The sequence below is a fragment of the Pteropus alecto genome, unplaced genomic scaffold (genome assembly GCF_000325575.1).
Source record: "Pteropus alecto unplaced genomic scaffold, ASM32557v1 scaffold146, whole genome shotgun sequence".
In the NCBI taxonomy this organism is placed as follows: domain Eukaryota; kingdom Metazoa; phylum Chordata; class Mammalia; order Chiroptera; family Pteropodidae; genus Pteropus; species Pteropus alecto.
Window position 1 is genome coordinate 25,026,413 of NW_006442107.1, and position 12,164 is coordinate 25,038,576.

At 35.0% G+C, this 12,164-nt stretch overlaps 1 protein-coding gene across 9 annotated transcripts in view; it reads right to left on the reverse strand.

The window, feature by feature from the left end:
• The window catches only part of GREB1L (GREB1 like retinoic acid receptor coactivator), a 223,999-nt gene that overhangs the window by 80,967 nt on the left and 130,868 nt on the right, over positions 1 to 12,164 (reverse strand). For all 9 annotated transcript variants that reach the window (XM_025038617.1, XM_025038613.1, XM_025038616.1 and 6 more), the window contains one exon: positions 9,794 to 9,916. In XM_025038617.1, the coding sequence (XP_024894385.1) occupies positions 9,794 to 9,916 (123 nt within the window). The remainder of the gene's footprint in view (positions 1 to 9,793; positions 9,917 to 12,164) is intronic.

The window sequence follows — 12,164 nt, forward strand, 5'->3', positions numbered from 1 at the left end:
TGGCCAGGGGAGGTTTTGATTATCCTGACCTCAAAGAAGTTTAGTGGCTAAGGAAGACAAATCTAAAGAGGAAGGGGACACACACAGCTACATTTTAGGGACAGTTAAAGGATACATTCTTATGGAAGCTGCTTTTTAAAAGGTTATCACCAGGGGCAGAGGAGTTGTACTGGTGTGGGGGGAGAGGGCAGAGAATGGAGACAAAATAAGAAGGCTATATGAGCATGGCAAGCCTGGGATGGAGCAGGTACTTCACGAAGAATCCTTGACAAACAGAGGTCAGCATGAGAGGCAAAAGAGAGGAAGCCAAAAGGTTGCAGGGAAGGAAAAATACTTAGCACTTAGAGATTTCTATTAGGGTTGGCTCTTCCTCCTCCCTTCTTGGAGACCAAAGTGAGCTGTGAGATTTCACTGCAGTTGTACTACTGCAGCAACAATCCCACAGTAGGATCACCACAGTAGGAAATATAAAAACTCAAAACGACCAAAACATTATTATTACACCATAGCATCCCTGGCCTATGATACCACTTGCTCTCAAAGTGTGAGGACTGCATACAATACATGTATGCAGTTTGAATGAGTAAATCCTCCTTTTTTCCCCTTTTTTAAAGAGTACACAAAACATTTATATATGATTTCAAGAATAATTATAAAGCAAATACCTAAGGAACTAATGACTATCCAAATCAAGGAAACAGACAAAACAAAATACTGCCAGCAGACTTTGTGCTCTTCCCTAACCTTTCTCCCACCCTCTCCCCAGAAGTGACCACTAGGCTATGTATGTATTCCTAAAATAATTTAGTTTTGCCTGTTTTTTAATATAACAGAAATGAAATCATAATGGATAGACTCTTTTATGAATGACTTTTTTGCTCAACATGATGTTTGCAAGATTCCTTCATGGTGCTTTATGTGAGTATTGTTTGTTCATTCTCATTGCCAAATGGTACTTCATTATATAAATATAGCACAACTTATTTATCCACTCTGTTGTCGATGAACAATGAGTTGTATCCAGTTTGAGCCAATTGTGAAGAACAGTGCTATGAACAGTCTTGTAAATATCTTCTGGTGCACACATGCAAGAGTTTCTTTAGGGAGTGCAATACCTGGATCATAGGATATGCACATTTTTTACTTTACTACATATTTCAAATTACGTGCAAAGTGATTGCATCAACTAACGCTTTTACCCGCAATATGTGATAGGTCTTGTTGCTTGAAATCTTTGCCAACATTTACTACTGTCATACTTCAAATGACTGCCCATTTGGTATGTGTATAATGGTATCTCGTGGTATTTTTAAAGTAATTTCTCTAATTACCAAAGTGGTTAACCATCTTTTCATGTCTTTATTGGCCACTTATATTTCCTCTTCTGTGAAGTGCATGTTGAAGTCTTTGCTCATTTTTTTTTCTATTAGTGTATCTTTTCGTTATTGATTCATAGACATTCTTTATATTTGTACTACTTTGTTAGTTTTATGTATCACACATCTTCAAGTTTATGGATTGAGTTTTCATTCTCTGTATGCTGCCTCCTAATAATTAGAAGTGGTAATTTTAATGTACTGAAATATCAGTTTTTTCCTTTATGATCAGCAGTTTTTGTCTCTACTTTTAAGGTATCTACAATATCTAAGGTATTCTACAATATCTCCCCAAAGCATGAGAATTTTACCTTTCACATTTAGATCTTCCAGCTACCTGGAACTGATTTTTGTGAATAGTGTGAAATAAGGGTCCAGTTTTACTTTTTCCACATAGAATGTCCAATTTCTGAGCATCATTTATTGAAAAGAAATGTTTCACTGATCTGCAAGTCACCTCTAAGTATGAAATACCCATATGTTATGTGAATCTGTTTTCAGGCTTTCTACCCTGGTCTGCTGTTCTGTGTCTATTCCTGTGTCAACTCCACCCTGTCTTTTTAGTAAAGCTTCCTGAGCTTGATATATGACAAGGCAACTCTTTTCATTTGTTATTGTTCTTACTGCTTTAATATACAAGTGTAAGATAGTAAGGGGTTTCTATTACTTTGAGCCTACAGTGGCTCACAGAGAAGAAAATGTCATGTCGTGACAAGTCCTCAGTAACAGGGTCAACTTATCCCTTAGACACACAAGGCACAGTGCTTTGCGTCCATAATATTTTTAAGGGCTCATGAAAATGTTTTAATTTATTTTAGAATCAGAACAATGAACTTTTGTTTGAAGAAGGTATTTTAAAATATAATACTAAATATTCATTTTTATATAAACATAATCATAAAACATTTTTAAATACTTTTCTAGGGAGAAAGGGTCATGTAGGCAAATGTACCCAGGGCCCAAGAAAGTCATAAAATGGCCCTGTCTTATAGACTCTTCTTAAAAATTATTCTATTAGTCACAGGAGCTGAGCTTAGGGCTTATCCCCATACTGCCCTACAGTCTAGGGCATGAAAACATGTTTCCTCTCAATGATAGATGAGGATTGCAGCTTCACTGGGAAAAATCGCACACATAAGTAAATTAGTAATTCCCCAAATGTTAACATCAAATTTAAATTAAAAAATAGAATTCAAGTAACATTTATTTCCAGGCATTTGCCAGGTACTAGGGAGTACAGGGATAAACAAAATGAACCCAGAGCTTCTAGTATATAAGAGACTATAGATGGTAACATTTATAATTGAGAGAAATGTCACACAAATTGGTAGCAAGGCTGAGTCAATCTTGAGTTGCAAAATAGGTGTTATTTTTGGTTTTACAAATGAGGAAACCAGGGTACAGAACAACTGAGTGGCTTTTCCCAAGCTGCAACAGAGTATATGTCAGATGCAGTATTTAAATATCAGGACTCTGACTTCAAGCCCTGTGGTGTTTACCATCTACTCTGAAATGGTGCTCATCTAAGATACGAAATAAATTAGATTGTGAACTGAAAGAGAAACAATGCTACTCCAAAGGATTTCACTGTCCTCTCAGAGCAGCTTTTTAATCTTTTTTTTCCTACACCATTGTTAAAGTATATTTTACATATCATAAAGTTTATCTATTTCAAGTGTACAGGTCAATGATTTCTGGTAACTTTATCAAGTGATGCAACCATCACCATAAATCAATTTTAGAACATTTCCATCTCCTCCGTTAGAACCCTCATGCCCACTTTCAGTTAATTTCTATTCCTACTCCTTGCCCCAGGCAATCACTAATCTATTACCTGTCTCTCTAAATTTGCCTTTTCTGGACATTTTATAAAAATGAAATTATACAATATATGGTCTCTTTTCAGGTTTCTTTCACTTAGCATAATGTTTTTGCGGTTCATCTACAATTTAGCATGTGTTGATAGTTTGTTCCTTATTATTGCTGAATGGATATTGTAAGGATATACCACATTTTTTTGTCTATCTATTCATGACATTTAGGTTGTTTTCTGTTTTCAACTACAGTGATCAATGCTATTTTGAACATCTGTGTGCAAGTTTTTGTGAGGACATATATCTTCATCTCTCTCAGGTAGATATTTAGATATGAAATTTATGGATTGTGTAGTAGTTTATATTTAACTTTTTGAGAATCTGACAAACTGTATTCTAAAGTGGCTGCCACATTTTACATTTTTACCAGCAATGTATGAGGGTTCTTATTTCTCCACATCTACAGGTTCTCGTTATTGTTATCTGTTTTTTTGATAATAGCCATTCTAGTGGGTAAAAAGTAGTGTGTTATGGTTTTCATTTGCATTTCCCTAATGACTAATGATGTCGAGTACCTTTTTATGTGCTTATTAGTCATTTGCATATATTCCTTAAAGAAATGTCAATTCTAAACTCTTTGCCCATGTTTGATTGAAGTGTCATCTTATTACTGAGTTGTAAGAGTTCTTTGTAAATTCTGGATACAAATCCTTTATTAAATATGTGCTTTGCAAATATTTTTTTTCAGTGTTGTCTTTTCATTTTTTTCTGCTTTTTAATATTTTTTAATTTTTCAATTACAGTTGACATAAAATATTAGTTTCAGGTGTACAACATAGTGATTAGACATTTATATAACTTATGAAGTTATATAAATGATCATACCCTGATAAATGTAGTACCCACGTGACACATACATAGTTATTACAATATTACTGACTGTATTCCCTATGCTGTACTTCATATCCTCATGACTATTTTGCAACCGCCTTGTGCTTCTTAATCCCTTCTCCTTTTTCACCCATTCCCTCAATGCCTCTCCAATCTGGTAACCCTCAAAATGTTCTCTGTGTCTATAAGTTTGTTTCCGTTTTGTTTGTTCATTTGTTCTTCTAGATTCCACATATAAGTGAAATCATAGGATATTTGTCTTTCTCTGACTTATTTCACTTAGTTTAATATCCTCTAGGTTCATCCATGTTGTTGCATATGGCAAGATTTCACTCTTTTTTATGGCTGAGTAATATTCCATTGTATATATGTACCACCTCTTCTTTATCCCTTCATCTATTGATGGACACTTAGGTTGCATCCATATCTTGGCTATTGTTAATAGTGCTGCAGTGAACATACAAATGCATATGTCTTTTCAAATTAGTGTTTTAGGTTTCTTCAGATAAATACCCAGAAGGGATTACTGGGTCCTTCTTAGTCTCTTATTAAGTCTTGGTTTTAAAATCTATTTTTTCTGATATAAGTATTGTTACCCCAGCTTTTTTTTTCATTTCTATTTTCTTCCATCCCTTTACTTTCAGTCTGTGTGTAACTTTCAGTCTGTGTGTATCTTTCAATCTGAAGAGAGTCTCTTGTAGACAGCATATGTAAGGCTCTTATTTTCCTATCAATTTAGCCACCTTATGTTTTTCAATTAGAGCATTTAATCCATTTCAAGTAATTGTTGATAATATGTAGTTATTGCCATTTTATTATTCACATTTTCGATCTTCTTCTTCTTAAAGAAATCCTTTTAACATTTCTTGTAATATTAATTTGGTGGTGATGAACATCTTCAGCTTTTTATTTTCTGGGAAGCTCTTTATCTGTACTTAGATTCTAAATGATAGCTCTGCTGTATAGAATAATCTTGGTTGCAGGTTCTTGCTTTTCATCACTTTAAATATTTTGTGCCAATCCCTTCTGGCCTGCAAAGTTTCGGTTGAGAAATCAGCTGACAGTCTTATGAGAGCTCGCTTGTAGGTAACTAACTACTTTTCTCTTGCTACTTTTAAGATTCTTTTTTTGTCTTTAACCTTTAGCATTTGAATTAGGATGTGTCTTGGTGTGGCCCTTTTTGGGTTCATCTTGTTTGGTGCTCCCTGAGGTTCCTGGGCTTGTATGTGTATTTCTTTCACCAGGTTAGTTTTCCGTCATTATTTTTTCTAACAGGTTTTCAATTCCTTGCTATCTCTCTTCTCCTTCTGGTACCTCATGATATAAATGTCGGTACACTTGATGTCCCAAAATCCCTTTAAACTATCTTCGTTTTTTTAGATTCTTTTTCTTCTTGCTGTTCTATTGGGTGTTTTCTCCTACCTCTCTTCCAAATCACTGATTCAATCCTTTGCTTCATCAAATCTACTATTGATTCCCTCCAATGTATTCTTCATTTCAGATACTATAGTCTTCATTTCTGATGGGTTCTTTTTCATGTTTTCTATCTCCATTTTTACATTTTCTATCTCTTTGTTGAAGTTCTCACTGAGATCACTGACCATCTTTATAACCAGCATTTTCAACTCTGCATCTTGTAGATTGCTTGTCTCCACTGTTTAGTTCTTTTTCTGAAGTTTTGTTCTATTCTTTCATTTGGGACATGTTTCTTTGTCTCCTCATTTTGGCTGCCTTCCTGTGTTTGTTTCTATGTATTAGGTAGAGATACTATGTCTCTTGGTCTTGTTAGAATGGCCTTATGTAGTAGGTATCCTGTGGGGCCTGGTAGTACAGTGTCCCTGGTCACTTGAGCTGGGTGCTCCAGGTGTAGTCCCTGTGTGAGTTGTGTGTGCACTCCTGTTGTAGTTGAGCCTTGGTTGCTGTTTGCTCATCAGTGGGAGGGATTGACCACCAAGCTGATTGGTTGTGAGGACTGGCTGTGACTACAGTAGAGGAGCTGTCATGCAGGGGCCAACCCTACAGAGCAGGATTTGCTGTCGTTTCATTTTCTTAATGCTGTCTTTTTAAGTATAAAAGTCTTGAATTTTGATGAGGTCCATTAACAATTTTTCCAGAAATAAATCTTTATATTTATAGTCAATTGATTCTTGACAAATGCAATTCACTGCAAGAAAATAGTCTGTTCAAAGATGGGGCTGGGATAATTGAATACCCACATTCAAAAGAGATGAACTTAGATGCTCACCTCATACCATACACAAAAATTAACTCAAAATGGCTAATAGACTTTAATGCAAGGATAAAACAATAAAACTTTTATAAGAAAACATAGAAAATAATCTTTCAAAATCTTGGTTAGGCAAAGATTTTTTTCATCTATTCTTGAATTCTTGTCTGGATTAAACACAATACACGTGAGTGTGTGTGTGTGTGTGTGTGTGTTATGTATGTATAACATAGGTAGATAACTATACCACCTTCAGTCAAAATGATGAAATATTTTACAAGATTGTTAACTAACATTTGAATTATCAATGACATAAATATGTTAAAATATGCAAGAGATAAGTGGCAAGCCAACCAGAACAGAACATCCAGAGCTTGACAGGTGGAATTCAAGACAAAGCTGTGTAAATAGTAAGTTAATCCCTTCTTCAAATACTATGCGACGTGTACCTACATTTCGGGCTAAGAAATGTTGATAACAGGCAGTCATTGATTACAGATTAAGAAGGCAATCTCCTATAGAAGAATGAATATCTATCAGTTATGATAGATATGAAGATGCCACCTACTCTAATGTTTGCAATTTCATAATGCTAACATAAAATTTTTATAGTCTATTACTTTCAACATATCTAAGATTTACAATCTATTACTTTCAACATATCTGAGAAAAATTATTGTTGAAAACCATAAACATAATTAGTTAAGAAGAAAGTTTTAAATAAAAGCCTAATTTTAGAGGCATTTTCTATTAAATTCTCTAGATTGTACCTAAAATTGTTCATCGCTAATTTCATGGTCCAGTTACCACTTTTACCACCTCAAGGGATACAGAAGAATATTGGCATAAATCTTGGCCACTTGTGTTCACTGTGAGTCAGTCAGTAACTTGCCTGTGTCTCTTCACAGCAACTGACAGAGCTTTTGCTAAAGCCTGAATCTTGATTTCCTCTATTTCAGAGCAACATCAGTTTTCAAAACATATTTCCTGGTATATTGTCATGTATCAACCAACGAAAATATGTTCTGAGAAATGTGTCATTAGGTGACTCTGTCATTGGGTGAACATCACAAACCTAGATGGTATAGCCTCTTGCTCCTAGGCAACAAACCTGAACAGCATGTTACTTTACTGAATACTGTAGACATTTATAACACAATGCTATTTAAACATCTTAAAAATGGTACAGTAAAAATACAGTATAAAAGATAAAAGTGTGTGTATGCATGCACACATGCATGGGGCAGGCAGGGGCAGGGCTGTGGAGGGAGGTCCTATTGGAGAGAGAGTGGGAGGGAGAAAGGGAGAGAGGAAAAGAAGAGAAGTAAAGAGTAAGGGAGAACAGAGATCAAAAGAGACCCAGAGAAATAAAGCTTGAGATGAGCAATAATACAAAGAAGAGAAGGAGAAGAGAGAGGGGTAGGTGTAGGGGTAGGTGTAGGGGTGGGGGTGAATGTACATTCATGTGCATATGTTTGTGTGTGTGTGTGTGTGTGTGTGTGCGCACGCGCGCGTGTGAGAGAGAGACTGTGAGTGTGTGGGAGGGTGGAAGGCAGGTGAACAGCATGTTGAGCTTCCTCCTCTATTTAAATACCAGGGCTAGCAATAAATTCAACATCATAATCAGGTCCAGCCTTTTCTTTCAATATTGCAAACAAACTTTTTTGCTTATAATCTATTATTATCTTATGAGACTACTGACGTATATGCAGTCCATGGTTGACCAAAACGTCACGTGGCACAGGACTGTAATTAAAATTGCATTGCTGCTTATTTTTTAATTACTTTGCATTACTGCTTATTAAAATATTAATATCTTTTCATTATTTTCAGCTACAACTAGTTATTTACATACCTATCTCTTCCTCTTAGGAAAGCTAATATGTTTTATTTATTTTTTTTATCCTTTATATGAGTGGTTTTTATATCATCAGAGCCATTAGTTAAGTTGTGGAACCCTACCTTACAGCATCTGATAAAGATTTTAGAACATAATGAACACTTGATATAAGTTTTTGTTGGAATACAGTAAATATTCATTTTTAATATTATAGTTTTAAAATCATATTTTGCTAGCCTCAAGGTCTAATGGCAGAAACTATATTACAGAATCAATCAAATTACTAAGATAATATTCTAGGAGAGACATGTAGGTTTATCATTATTGTAATGAAGGCTAATCTTTTAATGCCAAGAGCCAAATGACTTTTTCTTTCTTGAATAGCTAGTGACATAATGTTCTCTCATTTATTCTAAAAAGAAATGCTGTCGCCTTTTAGATCATAGCCTCAATCTAAGTCTCTTGAACAGTTGAGAAGTTAGACTTTTTAAATCCAGAGGGAAGTGGGCTCTGCTGAGTTCAGACATACAGCAAGAAGTGCCCATATAAAGCCAGCCTTATTATCATTGCTAATGTGATAACATATTCTAATAATCACTTCCACCTTAAAAATAAGTAGAAACAATTTACCAGGTCATCAGAATTTCACATAAATTTGAAAGAAGAATGCTAAGTAGTTAAATATATGAAGATAGCCTTGTTTTGCAACTTGTGGTTGAGTGGACACTGGACAAAGCATGTATACTATGAAGTTTGCATATCAGATAAGTAAAATGGTACTTCACAAAAACACAAGAGAACTGAAAAAAATTCACAAATTCTTTTAAAATACTTTCCTTCTTGCCTAAGATATAACTTACACTGCTTCTGAATAATTTTCTCAAACATTATCTGCAGCAATCTTTTCAGTTTCAGCTCTTCAGCCCTCCAGCCCTTCAGTCACCTGGAAATGTTAATTCTCACCTGGAGCCTTCTCCTGACCTCAGGGCCTGGGTCAGTGTAGTCCTCTATCTGGAGGAATTTTTAGAAGCCTTAGAGGGCAACTGCTCAGTTTCAGACCATCCACTCTGCTGATTCTGCTCAGATACTGTAACCTAGTTTCAGGCACTAACATTTTACCTGGTTATTCATATCCGAGCCCCTATCTTGAGCCACTAGAAAACAGAACCTGGATTCTTCTGTTGTGATCCTCAGTCCTACCTTGGGGACTTACTTAGTATCCCAGTTGGTGCAGTACTCCCTGTGATGTTCTGTGGGCTGAGTTAGAACTCTACCCTGGAACTCCAGTCTTCATAAATATGTCCCCAATACATGCCACCGGATAGCTAGGACACAGACATTCCTCATGTCTAGAGTTCCACTTATTGACTCCTGTCAGACTCCTCTAGGGACAGTCCTATGCTTGAGCTCAACTTTCTACCACCAATCAGTTCCTTTCTCCATCCCTCTCCTAGCACTGGCAGGATTTGGGGTTCTGGTCACCCACAGACTGACCTATCTCAATGCTGAGTTATAATTCTAATAGTAACTCAATTAATTTACCTCTATTTAAAAATACTTCTATTCAAACCAGCCGACAGTGAGTTTTAAATGCCTCATTAAATACACATCTGCTGTGTAAAATCTCAAAGAAAATACCCCATACCTGTCTGAATGAATCCTGATTTGTATCCATTAGCTGTGCCATTTTCTGGGGTCACAGTTGATGATACTGAAGAGTTTGGTTTAATGGAAAGGCAAGTAGCAGAGGATTGTCGGCTTCTACATTCTGGAAAAGAGTAAGAATCACATTATGTGAGGAGATCAATATTCTGTTAAAACAGGTAATGGGGACAGAATCCATTAAAATCTCCAAAATAAGTTGCTGCTCCTTAAGTGGCAACCACTTTCCTAATCTGAGGTCCCTCTTCCTCTCATCCTGACTCCAACAGAATGTGCAACATGGTGAACACAATTTGTCTTCCTAGGGCCAGATGTCATGTTTAGAAGGCAAAGAAATGGTTACAAAGAACAATCAGACTTTTGTTACCCACAGACTAGTTTGCAGGGGAAGAATTACTCATAACCAATAGAGTCATGCTAGTTTTAGGGGTAGGACTAAGGTTAAAACATCAGTAATTTATAAAAACCTAATAAGCTTGCAAACACAAGTTAACCTGCTGTCCAGGGATGATTTAAGTGTGAAACAGTTACCTAGAGTCCATCTAGGCTACCTTCAACCTTTTCACTTCAACCTTAATGTATGTCCCAAAGAAGAAGTAAATAATAACTTATAGGTGGTAGACAAAACTTAGAAATGCTCAAATTATTATTATTCTCAGTTCTTATTAAAGAAAATAGGTAGACAATATTCAAGATCATTACTGATCATACACCAAGCTTCATTTTAATTAAGCCGATATGGGTGTCTGGTATATTTTAATACCTTGTACTTGTTCAGGTAGATAGTGAATACTGTAACAACATGTTGGGGCTGTAACTTTCAACCAAATTATACCATGTTTTATACCATATTAGACTTAAAGATAGCACATGAAAAAGAGATAAAAGTGACAAAGTTAATTATAGAGGTTCCTCTGGAAAGTTTCCAAGTTTATGAGATACATGTGAGGATTGGAGGCAGTTTTCTATCACCTTCTATGCTATGACCTTCCTGAAGAGCTATTGTATTTGTCCTACAAGGATATTTCCACATTATATGTATTATATGCATATTTGTAAATTGATAGTATATGTTTGTATATATGTGTATATATACATATACAATTCCAATCCAAAATAGCAACTGCTATAATGTGAGGCTTCAGAAGCCATCCAGAGTCACTGTATCACAAACTGTTTCACAGATATTATTATTTCCCCCCAAAAAGAATTGTCATTGAGCACTAAATAAGAAGTTAAAATATTTTATGCAATCAATAAAAACTTAAAAGGGCAGTTAAAAGACTTTTACTTTTTTATTAGGGTTCATGATATTTAAAACAATTTTTTCTAAAGAAAAGTTCTATAGACTTTATTACAATAAAGAGTTATTTATAATTCACTATGTTTATGATTCAATGGTTGCAAGCTTTAAATTCTGATGATACCTGGCTTGGAACACATAGCCATTTCCGGAGTAGTTATATAGTGTCATCTCAAATACAACCAAGAGTAATTATGGTAAGAGACTCAGATGCAAATCTGCAGTTGTAATTTGAATTTACTATGCCATTTTTCTTTTTTTTTAATCAAAATATTTCTATTTTATTTCCACATCATAAATGTGTAATTTTAATAACTGATCATCAGCTAATATAGTAATACAAAAATGAAGGAGAAAAAGATGTATTTATTTTCATAAAGTGCCATTTTTCATGGTCAGGCCAAAATCTTGCACAGACAACAAATAGAAACATTAAAGACAATTACTATATTGTCTTTAATAATATAATGTTAATAATAAAGAAAAATCTCAGCATCTAAGAAACTGCTCAAAAGAACTAGATACCTAACTGCTTTAGAATAATGAATAGAACTTGTGTTGAATCCCACCAAACACATAAAGATGGGAAGTTTCAACTGGATTCATTTCTATAAATAAGTTAGTTTTTTTCTAACTAAAAAGAAACAAAATTTCCCCAGGTATTATAAAGAGTGTATTACTTATTCTAAAGTATGCTTATTTCTAATTAAAATAGAAAAATATAGATGTTTGAAAGTTACCAAAGAACTATCAAATAAAGTAGAAAACGCATGTAACTAGGAAACTGATATTTTGAGGTCCTCTCTAAATGACAGAAGAGCTGCAGAAAGTCCATTTCTTCCGAGAGTGGCACTTCATTCTCCCAAGAGAAATACACAGAGACATGCACTTTCATAAACTTGATTAGTCTCCATTAAAAATCAGAAGCAAGTCAAATAACATGCTAGAGGGCTTTAAATTTTTGGATAGCCTTCTGAACTTGGGATATTTATCTGCATCATCCCGAATTCCGAATTTTGCATGGGCCACTTATCATATGGGTAACATCCTC